Raw genomic sequence first — 25,412 nt, 5'->3', positions numbered from 1 at the left:
TAAGTCCGATCTACGCCAGATAATTTCCTCCATATATCCCTGTCCTGCATCAGGGTTCGCAGTTCCTTTTTAGATTTTGTCCCAACTTCCTTCAGTAACATAGACATTAGACAAGTAGCTTTGTCTTGGTCGGCCTTGCTGTGCTCTACCGTGCGTAGGTTCCCATAAGACTAAGTCACCGGCAAGAAGGTCAGAATGTTGGATGCAGTGTTCCGCCATTTTTAATCTCCCGCTTCGTAACTTGTTTGACAGCCTTGGTAGGCTACCATACAATTTATTTAAAGAACACTCTTGCACATTATTTATTTATTTATTTATATCATATTGATGTATAGTCAAGACGTGAGTGTTAGGGCTCTCATTGACAAATTTATGTTTAATCCTGTTTAATCCTGTTTAATCCTGTTTAATCCTGTTTATACAAAGTTATATTGCTGACCTTGTCCTTCCATGAGATACCCAGCACCATACGCAGCATCTTTGTGTATGCCCCGTCCAAACGTTTCTCTTGAGCCTTTGTCAGTGTCCAGGTTTCTGATCCGTAGAGCAGTACTGATTCACAAGCCGTTATGAACAATCATATTTTTAGGCTCTTTGCGGGTTTGGATTTCCAGATATTCTTCAGTCTATATAGGGCACCCCACGCTTTTCCCTTTCTAACCCTTATCTCTCTATCTGTGCTCTCAATCTAGGAGCCTTAATAGATGAAATCATCCACATTTTCTATGGGATCCCCGGCTCGACTTTGTAGGTCGCTAGATCGATTCTCCATATTCAGTGTCATGACCTTGGTCTTGCCTTCGTTTAACTTTATGTGTAGTCCCACGCTTGCTGCCGCCGATTCTACTCTGAGCAGGAACTCGTTAGCCTTGTCCATGTCCTCAGATATAAGTGTTATATAATCTGCAAAGTCCACATCGATGATCTTGGGCCCCACTCTTCTGCTTTTTCTTTCGAGAGTGAGTCCAAGTTGCTCCGCATCATCACCTATGGCTTGCCTCATATATAAAGTAGTCGATAACTATTGCAAAGAGGTAAGGTGCTAAGGTATCACCCTGTAACACACCTGCGAGTATCTCGAACAATTCCGTTTCTCCGTCTGGAGTTAGGACTTTGGCCATTGTCTTCTCGTACATGAGCCGTATAAGCTGTACGATTTTGACTGGAATTCCGTAAGCTTCTAGAATCTTGAACATTTTCCCACGATGTACACTGTCGAAAGCCTTCTTAAAGTCTATAAATGTCAGAACAGCTGGCAGCAACTAGGGATGACAAGCTTATTCCCCGATAGTTCATTAGTTCGTTAAGGTCGCCCTTCTTTGGAATTGGTATAATGTTGGCAGTTGACCATTAGTCTGGTTTCTCACCTTTCAATAGAGCATTGTTACAGAAGTCTAAGACAGTCTAAGTCCTGGAAATTAATGAAATTTCTGATTGATATCCGGCCAAACACCTTTGAAACTAGTTACTATAGTCGGATATCCGATCAATTTCTAAATTTTATCACTATCAGAGTAAAATTGAGTGGAATTTGAATTAAAATTATGTCAAATTGTTATTATTCTATGAAAAAAGGAAATTTTGATTTCGTAATCAACAAGTAACACTAACAACCAACCCCTGATGTGTTCTTATCAAGATTCGAACACGATATCCTAGTTTAAACAATGATTACACGGGATTTAAGGCTTCTGTCGATGACGAGACCAGGGCCAGGGTAGCAGTCAACTTTTGCGGGCTTTAAAAATTTTTAGACGTTTCATTTCTTTTATTGAAATCTTTCAATTATTATCATCAGAATTTATTACAATATCAATGTTGTATAGAATTTCTAAAAATGGACTAGAGAAACCAAGAAATGCCTTGACAAGTGTACAGCGATGATAACGTATACAGTATACTTATTAAAATATCTAATTTTTATATTTTCAACTTCACCACCAGTTGCCACATTACCAATTACATAAATATAATTAATGCATGCAATTTTGAGAAACGAAAGATTTGAATTAATTGTATAATCGAAGTAAATTACCATTTTGATATCATCAATTTTGATTATGTTGAATATCACTGACGTAATAACGTCGAATTAATGTCAAAATAAAGTTTTACAGTTAGTGTGGAAAATTACAACAACCTTCACAACGAACAGAAACTATTTATGATTTAGTATTACGATCAGTGATCTGGGACTTTGAGCGAGTCGGGATATCAATATCTGATATCGGTGACGTGCCATTCGTGAGGGTATATCAAATTCAATACTCGCACTGCGCTCAATTAAGTGCGCTGTAAGGGAATATTACAGCTCACATGAGTTTGTTCAGAAGATTGATCTGTCCGTGGCTGATGACAAGCTTAATATCGAGACGGCGCGATACCTAAACTGGAATGCACAGCACATAGAAGTAATATAATAGCCTGGGGTCCCCAGGTAGTGGCATGCTAAATAAAATTAAAAATAACAATGAAATCGGTCGCTCGCTTTTCCCATTTATTCACGGCTTACGAATTGTTATAAAGCTTATTGAATGGGAAAAGCGAGCGACCGATTTCATTCTCGATATCAATTTGCATTTGCGGACGGTTCAAATTAATATCATTTCCTTTTGTTTGGAAAAGAGAGACACTGGCAGCGGTCCACTCTACCCATGATTATGAGTTTTGGTCAAATGTAGTGACAGTGGTGCTGGAACATTCCAGACACTAGCAAAAATCAATATAATAGGCATGCCTTTTCATTTAGAATTAAAATACGTCCTTTATATTATGCAGAATAACCTGGCTAGTTGATAAAATAGTTTAATATAGTTATACGGGATACTATGATGAACCTGATGAAAGAAGTAGGATTCCGAGGTGTTGTACAGAACCTGAATTACTTTATGTTAAACCGAATGATGTTTGTGCAAGAACCAATACAGTAGAAAGTGTTAGACTTGACATATTATCTGGAATCTGCTCGTGGACTAAAGTCGGCATTTGAGCGAACTTTCTTTGATGCAACAATTTCTCATTTAATGTTACTTTCAGTTTTCATGCGCAGCTCGGGGAACGAGAAATAAAATAAAGATCTTTATCAAAATCATCGACTGTAACAATTTAACTTTAAGGTAATATAGTAAAATCATTTCGATTAATTTGCAATTTAACTTCATATATGTTTGCACAATGGGTAACTTTATTCACTCACAAAAATATCATTCCTATGTTCGATTCCATACCCCATCTTTTTTAGTTTCTCAAGTACAACAATACACATATTTTCTCATGAATGGCAACATCGCTACCAATAACGCTTTAACCGATTGTTCTTCAATGTTGTTGTCTCAGATAATTCTTGCTGTTTGCCTCTTTTATACCGACATGAAATGGTAGAAACTTTCAGTTTTAGCCAAAACCAGACATTACAATGTTCATTTTGATTTGTATTGCATATAATCTGTCGGCTGTGTTTTCCTCATCTCTGGATGTTTATCTCCTGTTTATACGTTTCCTGATTTTCCACAAATTCTGATATGACGCCATTTCTTGGTTTGGTAATGACTCCTCTTGGTCTCGTCATTTCACTCGAAATAACGTTCATTACTGTGGTTTCAGGTGCAAGTACCTCCATCGTGTTGTATCGCCTGTAATAATGGTTAATTAATTAACGATTAAAGTTTATAATAGATGGTTATTAATTATCAATAAAGCAGGTTTATCATGCTTATCTAAACTAAAATTTGCAACTCTGTCACTTTGATCAGAGTATTACTATATTAGCGTATTTTTGATCAAATACAATGTACCATTGTAATCTGGTAGACTCGTGTAATGTTATTGAGTCTTATGATTTGATGGTTCTTTCAGTCAAATTTCTGATTGTTTCTGAATTGACTCAGTGAAGACAGATTCTAATGGAAATAAAGATTACGATGTTCATCAAGTACTCTTTTTTCTGAAATTCTGTAAATTTGGGTTCTGATATTTTATTAAAGAAGTAAGTCGTCCTTTTATTAAATTCTTCTCTTAACACTGCTCAAGTCCAAAAAGTTTATTTTATAGAGATCTTAAAATAGTAAAACACATAAGACAATCGAAGACTGAATAGCTTTTGAAGAGGAAAATTATAAGTGCAGTGAAGCCGGTCTTAAATTTTAACTAAGATATTTGTTAACAACGTTTGTCATCATACCATTGATCAATTAGACTCGGAGTTGGTCCAAGCCTAATTGAGAGTCAAAGACTAATGAAATTCAATCCAAGATTACAGCAGAGCTGGTAAATTTGATTATTCTAGTTAAGCCACTCCCAGTTGCCTGGCACGATCACGTGACTCATTTTACCAGTTTATCAATTTAGACACCACCTCAACAGAAATAATTACATGCCCTGTTAGCTTATTCGATAATCAACGAAGTTTCTCTTTCATCATTGGGCGGGCTGCATACTGCACAAATGAAAGTGAAAGTGATCATGACTGAAACAGAACAATCACGGAGAGGCGTGAGGTTGGGCGTCGCGTTAGTTCCTTTGTCTGTTAAAAGATCCACCAACTCACATTGATTCTCCATAGTAACTCTGGCAATTGGAAAGTTTGTCTCTCCTTCGTTCTACTTATCTTCTTATCTTATGTTACGAATGTTGAGACATGGCAGTGTTTTACTCCTGTTCGATCAATGTGCTTTCTGCGCAAAACTTTTCATCGCAGTTCAGTAGAATTGCTTCATATTGATATTCTGACTATGTCACGTCATATTTATAATTATTATTATTATGTTCGACCAATGTGCTTTCTGCGCAAAACTTTTCATCGCAGTTCAGTAGAATTGCTTCAGATAGATATTCTGACTATGTCACATCATATTTATACTTATTATCAGATTTTTAAATATTTGTACTTTATACAGTTCGATCATCATATTATACCTCCCAAGTATTCAAATCGTACTATTTGATAGATAAATAAAAATGGACTTCAAGCTGTTTTTACTTCTGGGACTCATGGTCTGTGTAGTTTTCACCCGTGAGTATTGCTATTTAAATTTAACTTGTATTATACTTTCAAATCTGGACCTAACGTTTCTTTTTTCTTGAGATCACCACCTGTTTTATCTCAAGATCAAAATTTTGAGCTGAAAAATTTTTATTTTCCACCCTAAACTTTGGCAAAATCTTGCAACTTTTACCAACCGAAAATGAAATCGTAACTTGTTAAATATACAATATTTTATTAACGTATTGTTGCTTGCTTGCTGCTGATAAAAACCGTGGCCTAAACAACTAATAATTTATTCTTGGGTAATTGCTTTCATTTTATTTTATAATAAAACTCACGTTACTATCTTTCAGAAGATGACGGAGGAGAAACTGAGGGCGAAGAAACTGACGGAGGAGAAGAAGAAGGTGAAAAAGAAGAAGGTGAAACAGAAGAAGAAGAAGAAGAAGAAGAAGAAGAAGAAGGTGAAACAGAAGAAGAAGAAGAAGAAGGTGAAGAAGAAGAAGAAGAAGAGGGTGAAGAAGAAGAAGAAGGTGAAGGAGGTGACGGTGCCCTCGCAATGTCTACTGTTATGCTACCTCTGGCGGCAGCTCTCTACCAACTGGCATAAGGTAAGATTTAACTCCTGACTTGTTCTCCTATTATAACAATACATATTTACGTCAATCTCATCACATAATACTTCAACAAAATGTTGTCTCCAAGTAAAACAATTTTCTCCTCAGAATCTTTTGAAACCCGGATCACCGGAATGCTTCTTCCGAGCTACAGCGTGAATTCGACATAATCTGACCAAGAGCCGCAATTCTCCTCTAAGGAGTACTTCTGGCTTTGAGGTGGACTCAAGAATTAAACATTACGCGGGGAGGAAGACGATGCTTTTTACTGTTTGTGTCCAAGCCAAAGAAAGAAAGAGAAGCTTTTTAGCAAATTGATGTTAACTATTCATTGTCATTTATATTTTAAAGAATAAAAAGAAAATTGTATGATATCGATATCCTTTTTGTATTTCGGTTCAATTTTAGTTTTATTGCAAAACTTTTGTGTTTTGTCAACCTTAAAAGTTAAAGCATATTTTTTGTTCCAAAACCAAGTCGACTCAAAAATCTGAAACCTACTTACTTACTGAAACCTACCAAATTTCATAATTGTAAAATATAGTAAGATCTTACCCCACTCCCCAGGCTATAATGTTCGTAAACATGTGAAAAGCGATTCGGCGGAATGACAGGCTGAGCGCCGCCCAGTAACTCATAGATTTACAAGGAAACTGTCCGAAAAATTTAAAGCATATCCAACCATCAAACATTATGTCACAGCTAAAAGCAGCGTATTTTGCCGCATTTTCATCACTATATCATTTAATATCAACTCCGACATCCACCATATTTTTCGGACAGTTGTAAAAGCCCTATTGGAAGGTCTTCACAAATTTTCAGAATGATCTCATTTAAGGAACCGAAGGTATGACAGAATAATACGACAAAAATCAACGAATTTCGTCAAATTACGCGACTTTTACACCTAATTTTGCTACAAAAGCCGCGCACCATTAAATTTGGCACCTAGGCAAAACTCACTGATTATTCCCAAAAGGTATGACAAATTTGGTACTGTGAAAATTCTCACAGTCTTAAGAAAACAATGGAACAAAAATTTTGAAAATCCGAGCAAGTTTATTTTTATCGTGCACCCCCTATTATAAATATATACTAATATACAGTAAGTAAGATCTAGAACAATTGTAAAAAGTAAATTTTAACTATGATTTAACTCACGCTAAATCATAGTCTGTAGATGCAGCGGAGTTGATCCTAGCTCGTTTAGCCCGGGGCTGGTCGCTCATGACACTTCTAGTGTCCACCTCCAAGTCTACTCTGTCTATTTTCCCCGCCCTGGAGAGTGTGGGATTTTATTTAAAAATATTGGTCGTCAAGGAAAATTCAGTTGTTCCTGCTATTTTGATAGGGATTAGAAAAACGAACGTGAAGTTCATCTATTTTAGGCGAGTTTTAATTCTATAACTTAATAGAAGTTTCGTTGTTAATGTTTGATAAGGACAAGGCCATGAGTGGACGGATAATTGGTTGATCAATTTACTAATTTAGCACATTTTATTCCCCGATCATTATCTGATTACCAAACGTCTATCACAATCATTTTATTCCTTATTTTACGTAATATCGAATGCATAGTGAAGCTGTGGCTCAATGTAATTCTGTTACCTGAGTATTTAAAAGTAGTCATGAAAGCATGAAAACGGTGTACCTCGAGGCGACCCGTTGTGACTCGACTAGTTCCGGCTTTTTATGACCATCCACAATTAAGGGAGTATCACCTCAATAAATGTAATAGATTTAAAGTACTGTAATTATAGATTTATAGTACTGTAATTATAGATTTAAAGTACTGTAATTATAGATGTATAGTACTGTAATTATAGATTTATAGTACTGTAATTATAGATTTATAGTACTGTAATTATAGATTTACAGTACTGTAATTATAAGGTTACCTGAGTATACGTTTCTTGAGAGGGGTGCCCGGAGCTGGAACCAAGTCTAATTCTTGAGGAAGACAGAAGGTCCTGTGTCCCAACCTCCGCTGCTTGTCTATTACCTGTTACATATGACACGTGTTATTTACTTTCGTCACGTGTTATTTACTTTCGTCACGTGTTATTTACTTTCGTCACGTGTTATTTACTTTAGTCACGTGTTATTTACTTTCGTCACGTCGTGTTATTTACTTTAGTCACGTGTTATTTACTTTCGTCACGTCGTGTTATTTACTTTCGTCACGTGTTATTTACTTTCGTCACGTGTTATTTACTTTCTGGACATTTGGATCCATCGCGTTGTGACTCGTGACAGCGATGAATCAGTTTTCAACAAAGTTTCGGTATGGGTCTAAACTAAGGTTCAATGCCTGAAATAACGTTTGACGCTCGCGCTTTGACTTGAGATAAAGCACATTCAGAATGCGTGGAACACAGTAAATAGGTTTGCCATCTTGCCATAGTTTTAACTCCTTCTGTACACTTCAAGAATAAATCTACAAGTAACAGAGTTGAGCGGAAGTACATAATATGTGAGTATATATTATATATAAAGTATATTCTAGTATATATACTCACATATTTGATCTCCATATCCAAGTTATTATATACTCACATATTTGATCTCCATATCCAAGTTATTAAGTACTCACATATTTGATCTCCATATCCAAGTTATTATATACTCACATATTTGATCTCCATATCCAAGTTATTATATAAGTACATACTCACATATTTGATCTCCATATCCAAGTTATTATATACTCACATATTTGATCTCCATATCCAGGTTCCTCTCGCTAACTTTCTTCTGTGCTTCAAACTGCTTCAGTTTGTTTTCTAACGATATCTCCTCCCCTGCATTTCTTCTATTCGCGTGATCCTGAAATCATATGGTTTATGGTTATTTAGCGACAAACAGGTGCGTTTCTCCAAGCTGTGAAAAATACAAATGGCCTGCCAAACTCATTAGCGATTGTTGGTCTGGAAGTCCTTCAAAATGGAGTCTCAATAATATTATATAATTGATGCCTGAAAGTTAATTATATGTTATGGTTACATGAGTACATTATCTACTAGAATAGAATATGTATTCCAATCGTAAAACATAATTATGATTAACTTTCACTAGAATGATTAACTTCCATTTCTAGCGTGCTTGGTTTATACATGTCTAGCCGAAGTTGGCGACACAATCGAGCTCTCTAGTGACCTCACCACAATGTCACGTGCCAATAAAGTGGTGGCTATAAGTACTAAGAAGCTCCACAATGACATGGTGTGTGTTTCAGTTGTGGAGATAGTGTTAGTTAAACTTATTTATCTTAGTCATCTGAGTTTCAGTTACAAGTTCTGGTATTAAAGGTTTGTTGTAATTTATTTTTAATTATCAGCCATATCAGTAGCCACTAATTGCCGCAGTTTTAAATTTTAGGATAAATTATTGGAATCACTTTGCCGAGATTAAGTCCTACTGTTTTTTGTGGCAAACTGATCATCATATCCCCCTTCCATCCCTCACATCTCCTCCTGGCCTCCTTCCTCCACACGTTACTAAAATGCATAAAATATGTAATATTTATATGTAAAGAAAGTAACCTGTCGTTTAGAATTGTACCATTTTTCCATATCGTCTGTTATCTCAAGAGAACGGCATTTGTACGATATATTGCTGGTCGGGGATTGCAATTCAACTATAAAATATAAATACAGAATATATTGCAAAACATTTAAAGATGACTAGAAATAACCTCGGAAATAGAAGAATTCCTGTAGTAACCTAGAAGAGTCATTACGAATACAACCTTATGTTCATGCCCCTATAAATATAATTGAGCAGTGCCAAATTGAATACTAGGAATGATCTTAATTGGCACCATTCCAATGTATACACTAACTGCAGCAATGACTCCAGTAAATCACACTTCTGAAGTTCTGATGGATTTCACTCTCCAACGGCCACTAACTTACGATATAACGGCGTCACTAAGACTGACAAGTAATAACGGAATCGATTGGTTTGGCTATGACGTCTTAAAAGTCGGGATGACCCTTTTTGCAAGTCACAGGTTTGAGGTTGCATCGGTAACACGAACAACAGGTAACGGGTGGTCTTCTCTGCCTTGAACCCAAATTAGGCGTCCTACAGGCACAATATAATTATAAAAACATTATGCAAGCAAAGGTAGACGAGCTATATCCGCTGGATCGTTTGTTTTGAATATCATTAAAATAATGCACAGCATTAATTTAAAAACAGAATGAATATTTGTACGTGCAGCTTTATAAAATATCCAGCATGTAATTCACTCAACTAATGATATACGATTCATTCGGCAAAAAACATTTCCTGATTAAATATAAAAAACACACAAATATATATTATATATTTACGTTTATTAAACCTGATCTGCTGTAACATTTAGGAAGCATAATGTTGAGGTTAAATATAAATTATTGTTAAACCAATAAGTCATTTAAGTAATGCTCGCCACTTGGTTTCTGTCTATAACTTTGATAAGTTCATCAGCATGTCTTAAGCTTAAATGTGTAGAAGTAAGGTTATATTAAATCAATGCACACAAATATATTTTGTTAGAAATGAATAATATTGTAAGGTAGGATATATCGTGATCATGTAACGTTAGAGTACTTATAGTTATATAGCAAAAACTTAGTTTTCTACAATTCAACCTATATTCTACAACACAGAACTGTATATTGCTGTTATTTTAATATGGCCATTCAAATGGGCAAAACATATAATAAGAAACGGCGCCATTATATATCAGAGCTCTCATGTGTCAACTCAAAACGACAACACTATAATAGCAAAGGCATATCGTTAAATGAGTAACAATGTGAAACACAGCAAGCACTGTAAAAAGAAAGGAACAACTTAATTATTTAGTGCACATCGAATCCACCTCAGCCCCGCAATTTAACTGAACAATAAAGTATCCGCCAAGAAAGAAGAGAGCCCCGCAATTAAACTGAACAATAAAGCTAAGTATCCGCCAAGAAAGAAGTTAAACTCCTCCTCCTTTTGTAAGTATTGTCCGGACTAAAAACTGATAACCAGCTATAGTTATACAGTATACACGTGTAAGTTGTGGCAAATATGAGTGACGAATAACGTGGATTCAGCTCACTTAGCGTCTTGTAATTACTGTTAAAAGTGATATCTTAACAGTTAACACGTTACGTCATCTTCACACCACGTGACGTCATGACAACATAACGTGACGTCATCACAACATAACGTGACGTCATCAGCTCACTTAGCGTCTTGTAACTACTGTTAAAAGTGTAGGCTGAGTTATGTGGACTGTCCGTCTGTAATTATTGTTAGTGTCCAGGAACTGACGTGACTTAACACTGTTCTTTTGTTTATCTGATCCGTTTAATTATTATTTACTCATTATTTTCCTATTAATATCTTTATGACCTATCAATAACTTAATAACCACGGATTTTATGTCATGTAACGACTTTAATATTGCAATGTCAATGCTTCGATGTGTGGGAATATGCGTTGACTTGACAATGTGCTACCAGTCAGTCCATCAATCAATATTTTAAAGATACCACTCCTTTGGAGCCTGCATTTTATGTCATACCAGGAATTAAAGCATAATGATATCAAGGATAATCAAAAATATCAAGGACGGATGCAATTGATATTTGATATAAAAAATTTAAGCATAAATACAAAGAGGCTGGCTTAATTAATATAACCTTGTCGATAAAAAAAGAGCCTGCATCATACATCAGGATGCTGGATTATGGTAACTATAGGACGGGCTTGTTTGATCTATAGATATCAGGGCATAACTAGTGCAACGAACCTGTCTTCCCTTACCTTATCCCTTATCAGTATTGTCGCCTATGCTTTTAAATAAGGGAATATATAACTAAAAGAAGGAAATGAATACTAAAATTTTGATAAAACGTATCAAAATAAAGAAAGTTTAACCCATTAGGGACGACGAGTTTTAAAGTTTGCCGATTTTGATGCCGTTTAACACACTAGGTCACTTTACAGCAAAAATGAGATATCCAAAAAAGCTAATCTGTATCTCGTTTACTTTAAAAGATACAGCTATGGTCGCATACGACCCACTCGTCCGGGTCGCAAACGACCCATCACGGTTTTTCGGCTATTACTTCTGAAACAGAGACGTTAGGATAAAATAAAAACTGTAGCATAAGTTAAAAACATATGGTCAATACTGTCTGACTCTAACTTTTCAAAAATAGAGAATTTGGGTCATTAACGACCCACTCGGCTCACTTGCTTATTACTACATTTGTCCATGTAACTTCTTGAATTCAGCCTAAAACATGACATCATAAGTGCAAACTCGCCTCTCAGCAAGTGATTATCATCATAAACTGCGAAAAATCGGTTAGATGGGTCATTAGCGACCCACCAGGACCACAAAATTGATTAATTAAATATAATGTTGTCAAACTATTACAAATATTAGTATAAAAACATGTTATATCTTGGTCATTACTCCTGTACGTTGATTTAACTTTTAAAATCGATCAACTGGGTCAATAACGACCCACTCGGAAGTTGAACCACGTCATTAATTATCAGTATCATGCTGTTCCACCATCAAGAAAGACACTTGTAGGTCTTAATTCCACGCAAACCACGGGTGGATGACCACTAGCCCTCCTGAGATCTGGAGTCTCAAGGTGATCTGTGCAGATCACGTCACCCAATCACTGACGAATAATGGACAGAATTGGATTGATAGGTAGGTGAGTTTATCAGCTGTTAGTACACGACCGTAATGTCGTGAGACAACAAACAACATGCCTATCTTTTCCCGATTCCTAAAAAGTCCAAGAAGAACTATACAACTGCTGGATTCAGATTTCAGATGGCTGCATCTACTCATTTCGCAGCTGCCTTTCTTTACTTCTTAGGGGCCGTTCACATTGACATAATATTACGTAATCACTTATTGGACAATTTTTAGCCCCGCCCCCGCCCCTCACCACATAGCTATTATGTCAAAATTACACTAGCGTAATCATTTGGAAACCCCCCTCCCTCTCGGCCGATTACGTAATACTTGGTTTCGTTTTGAAAGCTGCCTCGTTGTTGCGGGGTTGTTACCCACAACGAAGTAGTTGTCTGAGAGATTGCAGGTTGCAGCACCGCCAGCTAGATGGGGGGGGGGGGGGGGGCTTTTTCCTTGTCCTTCTTCACAGAGCTGTAGATTTAGCTATCTGAATGCAGCAGTTGTTTAGTTATTCTTGTACTTTCTAGGAATGTCAAACAGATTGGCATGTTGGATTAGAATATGCAATTTGACCGCTCTTCTTTCAGTATTTACCCAAGGATACAGGATATCTCGTAAACTTCGTTCAGGGGATTTTTCTTGAGTGACATGATCTGATCACCGTGGGACCCTGGGTCTCAAGCGGTGAGTTGTAGCAGGTCGTTTACCAAGATTCGAAATTGACGAAAAAGGTAACAGAATATAATAAGCAACAACAACAGCATGGCTATTACCTAGCAAGTTAGGAACGAGGGCCGATCTCCTTTTCTTTTGCGACACGGCCACGGTCCTTTCGGTACAGATTTCCACGCACCATAGTCAGGACGCAACTCCAGGCATATGCAGTCGTGTTATTCTCGCAGCTCTTTGATGAGTGATGACTGCCCTTCAGTTGGCCCTGGATCTCAGAAGGACTAGTTGTCAGCCACCGTGGTTTGTGTGGAATAAAGACCTACGAGTGTCTTTCTTGATGGTGGAACAGCATGATACTGATAATTAATGAAGTGGTTCAACTTCCGAGTGGGTCGTTATTGACCCAGTTGATCGATTTAAGAAGTTAAATCAACGTACAGGAGTAATGACCAAGATATAATATGTTTTTATACTAATATTTGTAAAAGTTTGACAAAATTATATTTAATTAATCAATTTTGTGGTCCTAGTGGGTCGCTAATGACCCATTTAACCGATTTTTCGCAGTTTATGATGATAATCACTTGCTGAGAGGCGATTTTGCACTTATGATTTCATGTTTTAGGCTGAATTCAAGAAGTTACATGGACAAATGTAGTAATAAGCAAGTGAGCCGAGTGGGTCGTTAATGACCCAAATTCTCTATTTTTGAAAAGTTAGAGTCACACAGTATTGACCATACGTTTTTAACTTATGCTACAGTTTTTATTTTATCCTAACGTCTTTGTTTCAGAAGTAATAGCCGAAAAACCGTGATGGGTCGTTTGCGACCCGGACGAGTGGGTCGTATGCGACCGCAGTTAGTAAACAGCGTCTAGCTCTGTTTGTGAACATTTGATTATCACGGGCTTTCATTTGTGCCAAGGAAATCGTTGCCCGCAACTATTTTGTTTTCAAAAAAATAAGCCTACATAAAGTTGTAATGTCCCAATCAAGGCAAGAAGTTAAGTGAAATATTTTCCAATTATGACGACTAATTAGTCTAATTATTTAATTGTTAGTGATTAATTGGGTCTCGACTGGAAAGTCAATAATGTAGCCCAATAAATTTTGAGCATATGTGCGAAAGATTCGTGGCGTTTAGTATTTTGGTTTGTCCTCTATAGCCTCTAGAAAAGGTGGGTCGTAAACGACCCTATCGTCCCTAATGGGTTAAACAAATATAAACGGACAGCATGATAGTTACTCTAAAGTTTAAGACAGTAGGCACCTCTCCTAGTACTTCATACGACCCCAACTATCAACCAGTCAATATCTTTAACATATCGCTCCTTTAATAGTTTAATAAAGCCTGTGTTATATATCAGGAAATCTGCATCAGGGACGGGCTCCTTTTGACCCTGGCATAAATACAAAGAAACTGCCTTATCTTTTTAAATGTCGGCTTATCGGTTATGAGTCATAAACGATAAGCCGACAGGATACCCGGTGAGGTATTGATAAGGAGACTATAAAAGCAATAGTATTGGGTATAATGTCAACCAGTCAGTGAACACAGCTGCTGTTACCCTACTGGGTATTATCATCACACGTTTCGGCATAATCTTGAGGTCGTAATAATATAAAGATGTCCGATAAGAAAATCAATAAGGATAAAAGTCTCAAATCCAATGTATGAAGCAAGTTTTATTGAATAACGGAAAGCCTTGTAGAATGCAAAGTAAAAACGTTTGAAACTCCTCTGATCTCGATAAGTCCTCTATTATAAATCGACATGCAATCTCTGATCTTAACAATTACACGGTCTTACTATTATACACGTGCGTGATATCTCGTCACTGGGGCTAGGAGCCTGCCAGGAGCCTGTCAGGAGCCTGTCACGAGCCTTCTAATTGCTGGTGAGGGACTGGTTTAGTAGAGTTGCGTGGAGTTTACTAGGTCCCAGAAATAAGGAGGTATAATGGTTAGTACCGCTAGTTACATGGTTATGTGGAGTTTACTAGGTCCCAGAAATAAGGAGGTATAATGGTTAGTACCGCTAGTTACATGGTTATGTACTTTATAGTTTGTACCCAGGATATACCTTATCGGACCTTATTTGGACGGACATTAATATGAACGCTAGAAGGCATTCAAAACCATCAAAAATCCGATTTTTTTTTCATTTCTTTGACGTTTTTTTATACCATCTAATGATCTTTAAATCCATTTTTTATACAATAGCATATAATATAATTGCGTCTCAATACTCAATACTCATTATATTACATTGCAGCAACCGCAATACAGAACAGTTCTAAGTTCAACGTACAATTTTTTTCCCTGCTCTTGCCGAAGGCAAAAAGATCGTAGGGAATAAGTAATCGGGTTTGGATATATGAGGTGGCCCGACGGTCCTGCGATGTCGACAAAAGTCTGCTCCTTCGCAATATAGACCACTCCCCTATAATTATGAGTATAGGAAGCGTCTGTTATAATGCGCGCGACGCTCGGCATGTGTTAGTTAATTGCAGTATCCAACGCGAATTTCAATTGTCAAACGATGCCGTTCAAATTAAATTAGCCCAAAATTTGTGCGCGGCGTACTAAATATTCGATTACATGCAATCCTGCACGCCTGCAATGACATATTACGATGAAAATATTGCAACTTTTTAACAACAAAATAATCCAATATCTAATCTTTTTAATCGATAAAATTAACTTTTCGTTGCTAATATTAACGGTTTAAGCAGGAAAAATTAATCGTGCGTGGTGTAACCGCGGCGAAATTCTTGTTATTTTTGCATTTTATTTTTACGAAAACCTACTATTTATTGTTACTAAAACAATAGCATATAATATAAGCATCTCAATACTCAATATATTACATTGCAGCAGCCGACCGCAATACAGAACAGTTTTAAGCTCAACGTACAATTTTTATTTTTACATTTTATTGTTACTAAAACCTAATATTTATTGTTACTAAAACAACAGCATAAAGCATATAATATTAGCATCTCAATACTCAATACTCAATATTTGACCAAAACCCATAATCATGGGTAGAGTGTACCGCTGCCAGTGTCTCTCTTTTCCAAACAAAAGGAAATGATATTAATTTGAATAACCGTCCGCAAATGCAAATTGATACCGAGAATGAAATCGGTCGCTCGCTTTTTCCAATCAATAAGCTTTATTACAATTCGTAAGCCGTAATCGAATGGAAAAAGCGAGCGACCGATTTCATTCTCGGTATCAATTTGCATTTGCGGACGGTTATTCAAATTAATATCATTTCCTTTTGTTTGGAAAAGAGAGACACTGGCAGCGGTACACTCTACCCATGATTATGGGTTTTGGTCAAATATCATCTCTTTTTGATTATAATGTCAGGATAATTTACAAAGCCGAAATGTAAACTCATAACTTCATTAATATTTATATTAATAATTAGGAGGTAATTTCATCGATTTCGAAATTTTACCTGACTGAATATGGCACTTTTTACTCATTCAAGTTGGCATTAAATTCATATATAATTCCATTTAAATATCGCGAGAAAGCAGAATTTATTCGAAATCGTGATCACGAATGAGCAAAATTCTCACCTTTCGCACGTGCAAACTTTGAGCGGACTTTGCGTGCGCATTCAATATTGAATCACCGTAAATTTTTGCATATCAGTATTTTATATATAATTTAATAAGCAAGCAAAGTTTCAGAAGATTTCATATAGAACTTGGATCACAACGGGACTCCAAAGTTGATAAAAATGGTGAAAACAGCAATTTTCAGTAATTTTAGCAATTTTCTATCAATTTGGGCGTGTCCCCACGTGTGCAACTTTTCGATTTTCAACTTTAAAACTAGCCTATAACACAATTTAGACCTTTAGGAAGCACAATCGAGCTCCACAACCCAAGGGATGGCCCAACACCAGAGAATACTAATTCACAACTTTTGTATTTTTATAAAATTATTCTTCAAAAAAGCACTAACTTCAATAGCAAATATCTTTATGAAGGAGCAAGATAGGAAACTTTTCCGGTAGATTTTCAGAATGCTTGAACAATTATCTAATATGAAAATGTCCTCAGATTTTGAATAAAATTACTCCTTAATGGTTTAAAATCGATTTGAAAAGTTGTTACTTTGTCAAAAAACAAGTTTTAAAAACACTTAATTTGATGACGTCATCAAGTGATTATGATGACGTTAAATTATTTTTCAATATAATGAAAACTGAAGTATAAACGATTATCTTCAAGACTTGTGGTTCAAAATGACTGTATCTTTTATACTTTTGAATCTACGGACACTTAAATGTAGGCTACAATTGACTGCCAATTGACTGCCAAAGCGTCTATATTATATATATATGCTTCACGACAATCTGTTGTAAAATAGGGGTTCCAGAAAACCCACTTCCCGATACTCCTGAAACATGAAATTTTTTTTACAGTCGATTTGGACAAGGTCTAGACGCCCTGCAAAGTTTCAGATCTCTAACTCAATTTTAACATGGTTTTTAAGGCACCTGAATATGGCGATTTTGGGTTTTTTACCTAATTTCGTATAACATGCTGGCGCGTATTTTGCGCAAATTTCTTAAAAACCTCCACATAACTATTTCTTATTCCTGTCATCTTTAACATTGAATTAGAATGTTTTGAACTTAAATATGCCTGTTGAACTACTTTCGATGAGTCTTAATGCCTGGAAAACAATAAAGGGGATATACTAGTATAGGGGGTAAATATAGTATTGTGAATATAAGGGCGACGGTAATGCTTGCCAGCATTGTGATATTATATTGCAGCAGCCGACCGCAATACAGAACAGTTTTAAGTATAACGTACAATTTTTATTGTTACATTTTATTGTTACATTTTATTGTTACTAAAACCTAATATTTATTGTTACTAAAACAATAGCATAAAGCATATAATATTAGCATCTTAATACTCAACACTCAATATATTACATTACAGCAGCCGACCGCAGTATAGAACCTTTTTAAGTTCAAAAATTTATTATCAAATTTACTTACTTAGTTTTATCATTTGTTGCTACTATATACTAGCGGAACTTATTGACATTTTGCGCGGAACTTATTGACATTTTGATCTTAGAAAAATATGTTAATACTCTTCTATTATGTTGTCATTTCAATAAAGTTGTACTATTAAGGGGTCGTTCACATATTACGTAATCAATATTTTGGCAATTTTTACCCCCCCCCCCCCTCCGTAATCAACCGTAATTAAGACCGAACCCCCCCCCCCCCCCCCCCCCCCCCCCCCCGTGATCTAGACCCAACCCCCCTCCTATATTACATAATCAAGATTAGTAATCGCAAAACACTTACTAAACGAAAATTGGTTTAAAAACGAAAATTTTGATTACATAATTAACGAAAATTGTCCAATTCTTTTCTGCAAATATCAGTGTACTCAATTGTGTGAGTCCCATATAGAAATGTTTCTTCCCGGTACTCCTAGTGAAAATTACCTGCGTGAACCGAGCATCCCACTTTTGAAAGGTTATTAAAATAGAGTATTCTCATACCTTATCAGACCCTATTTGGACGAACATTAAATGATCGGACATAATTATGAACGGACATTAATATGAACGCTAGAAGGCATTCAAAACCATCAAAAATCCGAATTTTTTTCATTTTCTGACGGTTTTTATTCCAGCAAATGATTTTTAAATCCATTTTTTATACAGTAAGTAAGAATAGCAGTCGTTAAGCAGTAAAAATGTTAAAATATGTGTACATGATCAGTGTCTAATATCACATATCATCTTCATCAAATGGGTTTTCGTGCATGAAATAGTCCATGCTTAAAGCATCAGTGATTTCTAGCTTTATGGAAACCTTTTTTTATCAAACTACCCCGGTCCTGCATTTCAGTGTTAACTTTTACAAGCCATTTGGCGTGAAGTGGTTTTATCTTAGACAACTTAAGGTTAACCTTAATCAGTTTTCCTAGCACTGTTTCATTACCTCCCCTGAGTAATATGAACTGTAACAACGTCGGACAATGTCCTTTGCAACACGATTTACCGTAATATCTAGAGACTGGAAAAAGTTTGTCATGTTGGCGGGGACTAACTCATGAACTATGTTGTTGAGTGCCATAATTCCGTTAACTTTTTCCCCCAAGTGACCCTTGAAAACCTCATATACTATAAGTAGAGTTTTCTGTGCCTCTGGCAGACCAAGGAGAACCTTTCCTTCGTTAACTTAAGGCACAATAAAGTTCTCATAGTTGTCATATTGTGGACAAAAAGTTCAAAGTGGAAAAATGTTTGAAAAAAATTCAACGGACTTTAACCCATTAGGGACGATAGGGTCGTTTACGACCCACCTTTTCTAGAGGCTATAGAGGACAAACCAAAATACTAAACACCACGAATCTTTCTCACATATGCTCAAAATTTATTGGGCTACATTATTGACTTTCCAGTCGAGACCCAATTAATCACTAACAATTAAATAATTAGACTAATTAGTCGTTATAATTGGAAAATATTTCACTTAACTTCTTGCCTTGATTGGGACATTAAAACTTTATGTAGGCTTATTTTTTTGAGAACAAAATAGTTGCGGGCAACGATTTTCTTGGCACAAATGAAAAGCCCGTGATAATCAAATGTTCACAAACAGAGCTAGACGCTGTTTACTAACTGCGGTCGCATACGACCCACTCGTCCGGGTCGCAAACGACCCATCACGGTTTTTCAGCTATTACTTCTGAAACAAAGACGTTAGGACAAAATAAAAACTGTAGCATAAGTTAAAAACGTATGGTCAATACTGTGTGACTCTAACTTTTCAAAAATAGAGAATTTGGGTCATTAACGACCCACTCGGCTCACTTGCTTATTACTACATTTGTCCATGTAACTTCTTGAATTCCGCCGAAAACATGACATCATAAGTGCAAAATCGCCTCTCAGCAAGTGATTATCATCATAAACTGCGAAAAATCGGTTAAATGGGTCATTAGCGACCCACTAGGACCACAAAATTGATTAATTAAATATAATGTTGTCAAACTATTACAAATATTAGTATAAAAACATATTATATCTTGGTCATTACTCCTGTACGTTGATTTAACTTCTTAAATCGATCGACTGGGTCAATAACGACCCACTCGGAAGTTGAACCACTTCATTAATTATCATGCTGTTCCACCATCAAGAAAGACACTCGTAGGTCTTAATTCCACACAAACCACGGTGGCTGACAACTAGCCCTTCTGAGATCCAGGGCCAACTGAAGGGCAGTCATCACTCATCAAAAGATCAAAGAGCTGCGAAAATAACACGACTGCATATGCCTGGAGTTGCGTCCTGACTATGGTGTGTGGAAATCTGTACCGAAAGGACCGTGGCCGTGTCGTAAAAGAAAAGGAGATCGGCCCTCGTTCCTAACTTGCTAGGTTATAGCCATGCTGTTGTTGTTGCTTATTAGATTCTGTTACCTTTTTCGTCAATTTCGAATCTTGGTAAACGACCTGCTACAACTCACCGCTTGAGACCCAGGGTCCCACGGTGATCAGATCATGTCACTCAAGAAAAATCCCCTGAACGAAGTTTACGAGATATCCTGTAACCTTGGGTAAATACTGAAAGAAGAGCGGTCAAATTGCATATTCTAATCCAACATGCCAATCTGTTTGACATTCCTAGAAAGTACAAGAATAACTAAACAACTGCTGCATTCAGATGGCTGAATCTACAGCTCTGTGAAGAAGGACAAGGAAAAAGCCCCCCCCCCCCCATCTGGCTGGTGGTACTGCAACCTGCAATCTCTCAGACAACTACTTCGTTGTGGGTAACAACCCCGCAACAACGAGGCAGCTTTCAAAACGAAACCAAGTATTACGTAATCGGCCGAGAGAGAGGGGGGTTTCCTAATGATTACGCTAGTGTAATTTTGACATAATAGCTGTGTGGTGGGGTGTGGGGGGGGGGGGCGGGGCTAAAAATTGTCCAATAAGTGATTACGTAATATTATGTCAATGTGAACGGCCCCTAAGAAGTAAAGAAAGGAAGCTGCGAAATGAGTAGATGCAGCCATCTGAAATCTGAATCCAGCAGTTGTATAGTTCTTCTTGGACTTTTTAGGAATCGGGAAAAGATAGGCACGTTGTTTGTTGTCTCACGACATTACGGTCGTGTACTAACAGCTGATAAACTCACCTACCTATCAATCCAATTCTGCCCATTATTCGTCAGTGATTGGGTGACGTGATCTGCACAGATCACCTTGAGACTCCAGATCTCAGGAGGGCTAGTGGTCATCCACCCGTGGTTTGCGTGGAATTAAGACCTACGAGTGTCTTTCTTGATGGTGGAACAGCATGATACTGATAATTAATGACGTGGTTCAACTTCCGAGTGGGTCGTTATTGACCCAGTTGATCGATTTTAAAACTTAAATCAACGTACAGGAGTAATGACCAAGATATAACATGTTTTTATACTAATATTTGTAATAGTTTGACAACATTATATTTAATTAATCAATTTTGTGGTCCTAGTGGGTCGCTAATGACCCATTTAACCGATTTTTCGCAGTTTATGATGATAATCACTTGCTGAGAGGCGATTTTGCACTTATGATGTCATGTTTTCGGCGGAATTCAAGAAGTTACATGGACAAATGTAGTAATAAGCAAGTGAGCCGAGTGGGTCGTTAATGACCCAAATTCTCTATTTTTGAAAAGTTAGAGTCACACAGTATTGACCATATGTTTTTAACTTATGCAACAGTTTTTATTTTATCCTAACGTCTTTGTTTCAGAAGTAATAGCCGAAAAACCGTGATGGGTCGTTTGTGACCCGGACGAGTGGGTCGTATGCGACCATAGCTGTATCTTTTAAAGTAAACGAGATACAGATTAGCTTTTTTGGATATCTCATTTTTGCTGTAATGTGACCTAGTGTGTTAAACGGCATCAAAATCGGCAAACTTTAAAACTCGTCGTCCCTAATGGGTTAAGTTAAATTCCGTTGAATTTTTTTCAAGTTTAACTTGGACGGACCTTAAATGAACGTTCTTTATTTGAACGGACATTAAGATGAACGTAAGGGCCTCCAGCGTAAACATAAAATTGCCAGGAACTGCCAGTCCAGTAAATGTCAGATAGCATGTGGGTGAATGTCATTGCTGGAGTAACTAAAAAACTAAGGGAAAACTAAATCAACATGTCGTGGGCAGTAGTGATTACTCCGTTTGATGGACGCAGAAATACCAAGGTGGTGGCACTGTTTGTTGAAGTTGGGGACACAGTTAAAATAATAGAAAAGGTCAGTTTTAAATAAGCAAAGCTCTCGACCTAGATTAATAAATAATATGAAGGCATCTTTGACAAATGAGTCATTGTATGAATTCATACTGACGGCTTCAATGTTGATTCATTGATAAAGATTATAATTAAAACTCATTCTTACTCCTGTTGACCAGACCTCAGAAAAGTGGTGGCTGTGTACGGACGGAGTTGAGACTGGCTACCTTCCTCCTCACTGCCTCCTGGTTACTCAGCAGAAGGAGGGTGAAGAAGAAGAAGAAGAGGAATCAGAGTTCAGCTCTGTTGATCTGGATATAACCTCCATTCTAAAGTCAGAGAGTGAAGAGGAGGAATCAGAGTTCAGCTCTGTTGATCTGGATATAACGTCCATTCTAAAGTCAGAGAGTGATGAGGAAATGAGCTCACCTAGCAGGTATACAAATTCATTGTTATTGTTCGAGCTTGGTTACATGTCCTTTAAACTTTTAAAGGGGATAAGAGGGCAATGGGGTATTGAACTATTTGTTTCTGTCCGGTTTCTAATTCAGAATACCACTCACAGTATCCAGCAGTAGTATACAAATAAATTAAAACGAACTATTTCGAAACGAGCTCAGGCCTCAGTCTGTTTCACTGGTTCATGGAAAGAGCTAGTAAAGTAATATAAATAACGTGGTAAATTCAATCTAGATCAAGTTCAGACAAAAAGGTAAAGTTCAAAGCCGAGCACACGGTTCACCTTATCAAGAAAGACAGTGAAATAGGGATTAAAGAACTGGGCAAGGTTCACTTTACTGAACCGATACTGCAAGGTTAATTTTTTAATTTATCTAAGTAATTATACTAAAAAGTTTGATTTGTAATTCTAGCTTATCCTATTTTAGTCTGAGAAACCTAATTTTAAATTTACTACTCATAGAAACCTTGTGATCTGTAGTCTACTCTAAGTATCAAGATAAACTTAGTGAAACAACATTTTAAGTTTACCGATTTAATTTGTTTCAGACGATCGAAATTCAGACAAAAAAGTCCCACGAATAAAAAGAAAGGTGTCATTTGGTTTCAGCAAGGACAAATCCTACGGCTACTTTGTCAATCCGCTATATAAAAAATCTTATGAAACCGAAAAAAATAAAAAGTAAGAATGATCGCTCAAATCTAAATTACCTCTAATTTTCTTGAAGAAAAAGCTTTTCAACTTTTAAATTAAATTCGGTAAAACTCTTTATCACTATATGCCCCTAAACCCTTCACTTTAGAAATGCGTGCGACAAGGACGTTTGTAACCAGTGGAGAACCAACACCCACACTGACTGCTACAACCTGAACCAGTTTAGAGAGAAGGGCCTCCCCACCTCTGGCAGCGAGCCAGAGCCCGGGTTCATATCCAGCTCTGTGGGGTTTGTGACCGGTCTGTGTGGTGGGAGACGGAGGGAGACTGACATGAGGGGCTTCAACCTCATGGCGTTCATTATATCAGGAGAGTAGTGGTTATGTGCTCTGTGGTGGGGGACGGAGGGAGACTGACATGAGGGGCTTCAACCTCATGGCGTTCATTATATCAGGAGAGTAGTGGTTATGTGCTCTGTGGTGGGAGACGGAGGGAGACTGACATGAGGGGCTTCAACCTCATGGCGTTCATTATATCAGGAGAGTAGTGGTTATGTGCTCTGTGGTGGGGGACGGAGGGAGACTGACATAAGGGGCTTCAACCTCATGGCGTTCATTATATCAGGAGAGTAGTGGTTATGTGGTTATGTGGTACGGGTATTTAAGGTTGTGTTGCTGCTGCAAGCAGTATTGTACACAATATACGAGATTGGGTACAGGACACAAGTTGAAAAAGATCCTTAATTTAGAAGAAGATTAAGAAATTACTGAATTTCTTATTCACACACCTGTTCTACCATATAAGTTCAGCTCAGTTTGACACAAAACGAACGTCTGACACAACAATAACACATGCTGTTTAGGTAACGGTCACCAACACCAAGACTTGTGTACTTGTGTTGGAATGTTACGGATTTAATTTAATAAAAACAAAGATTTTACCTGAAGTTTGTTAGACTTGTTGACCAGTTCGCTCCAACATTTGTGTAGGTTCATAACGATGTCTTCTTTCTGTAAATGTGCATGTCATTAGTTATTTTAATCTAGTTCGAAGTATCTTGTTGTATTTATTGATTGTTTTATACATGTTTTTGTTTATTATAATTTTTAAAAAATACGTATTTACGTCCACGGCCCACAATCCACATGTGTTTAGATACGACATTACTATCACTACTCTTTTGCACAGAGTTTATGCTCCACTTTTACATGTCAAAGCATTGTTTTATCAATGATAAATCGTTTAAATAAATCACCAAATTGATTTAACAACGAAAATGATTAAATAAGAGTTAGAAACTATGTAAAATCAAACACAATCAACCACAATCAACGAAAGACAATTCGAAAATAAAAGATGTATCCTAAAGAGATATCAAGTCGCGACAGTTGGGCGACAAAGTTAAACTTGAGGATACAAAAACGATAGCCTCGACAAATTTAAATCTCAACGAATGGCATGTACAAAAACTTGTATTCTTAGCCATTCTATCATTTGATGTAACATTCGATGTAACATGAAATAAGCAACAAGATCGAATACGAATTATCTTTCGTGGAAACCTTACCAATATTTGGTTGGTAACCTCCCAGCAGCCAGGACTTAGCTTAGGAGGGGAGGGGGGGGGGGCTGGCAGCCATAGTAAAGCTTACTGACGAGGACTCTTCTAACCAAACTAAACTATATACTTAACCGTGTTTTGACGTGCTGTAAGGAGACAATGGCTTTCGTATTTAAAATTTTCAAAGGAACTACGTGTTTTTACTGACATGTTTTTGTAACTGTGTAAACTGTTAGTAATGCGTCAAATACCCATTGATAGAGCTTCATCAACTTGCCTTGCTAAACTTTATTTTAACTTACTTTTCTTCAATTAACATCTGAAAGTTTTATTTTATTTGCTTTCATCTAATAAACTCATTCTAGGAGGAGGTGAACTATGAAGGGTGATTATACTCAGATGTAGAAAAAGAGTAATTTTGTAACCCATATTTGTTCAAATGTAGCACTCTTCCACGAGACTATCCAA

General features: G+C 36.8%; 2 protein-coding genes across 3 annotated transcripts; one reads left to right on the top strand and one right to left on the bottom strand.

The window, feature by feature from the left end:
- Window positions 1–3,165: 3,165 nt before the first annotated feature.
- LOC134819927 (uncharacterized) lies at window positions 3,166–24,389 on the bottom strand. 2 transcript variants are annotated; one of them, XM_063830083.1, is made up of 5 exons: window positions 24,325–24,389; window positions 8,314–8,427; window positions 7,500–7,603; window positions 6,763–6,879; window positions 3,166–3,632 (listed from the first exon to the last, which is right to left on the bottom strand). In XM_063830083.1, exons 1-5 carry the CDS (start codon window positions 24,376–24,378, stop codon window positions 3,464–3,466), a joined length of 558 nt encoding a protein of 185 aa, XP_063686153.1. In that variant the 5' UTR covers window positions 24,379–24,389; the 3' UTR covers window positions 3,166–3,463. The 2 variants fall into 2 exon arrangements, with proteins under 2 accessions (XP_063686153.1, XP_063686154.1); XM_063830084.1 differs by lacking the exon at window positions 24,325–24,389 and adding an exon at window positions 9,144–9,212.
- On the top strand, window positions 5,378–24,011 carry LOC134819928 (uncharacterized). The gene is made up of 5 exons (XM_063830085.1): window positions 5,378–5,517; window positions 22,543–22,705; window positions 22,963–23,084; window positions 23,278–23,410; window positions 23,532–24,011. The coding sequence occupies exons 2-5, from the start codon at window positions 22,689–22,691 to the stop codon at window positions 23,758–23,760; spliced, it is 501 nt and encodes a 166-aa protein (XP_063686155.1). The 5' UTR covers window positions 5,378–5,517; window positions 22,543–22,688; the 3' UTR covers window positions 23,761–24,011.
- Window positions 24,390–25,412: the final 1,023 nt, after the last annotated feature.

The sequence above is a fragment of the Bolinopsis microptera genome, chromosome 8, assembly GCF_026151205.1.
Source record: "Bolinopsis microptera isolate Bmic1 chromosome 8, MBARI_Bmic_1.0, whole genome shotgun sequence".
In the NCBI taxonomy this organism is placed as follows: domain Eukaryota; kingdom Metazoa; phylum Ctenophora; class Tentaculata; order Lobata; family Bolinopsidae; genus Bolinopsis; species Bolinopsis microptera.
This window is presented reverse-complemented; position numbering and strand designations above follow the sequence as displayed.

Bases quoted from the DNA above. Each gene is read 5' to 3' on its own strand.
- LOC134819928 (XM_063830085.1), top strand. The intron at 23,085-23,277 runs GTTAATTTTTTA...AATTTGTTTCAG, and splicing joins TACTGAACCGATACTGCAAG to ACGATCGAAATTCAGACAAA. The intron at 23,411-23,531 runs GTAAGAATGATC...CCTTCACTTTAG, and splicing joins GAAACCGAAAAAAATAAAAA to AAATGCGTGCGACAAGGACG.
- LOC134819927 (XM_063830083.1), bottom strand. From the start codon at position 24,378: ATGAACCTACACAAATGTTGGAGCGAACTGGTCAACAAGTCTAACAAA. The intron at 6,880-7,499 runs GTAACCTTATAA...CACACTCTCCAG, and splicing joins CTCAAGAAACGTATACTCAG to GGCGGGGAAAATAGACAGAG. The intron at 3,633-6,762 runs GTGAGTTAAATC...CCATTATTACAG, and splicing joins TCTACAGACTATGATTTAGC to GCGATACAACACGATGGAGG.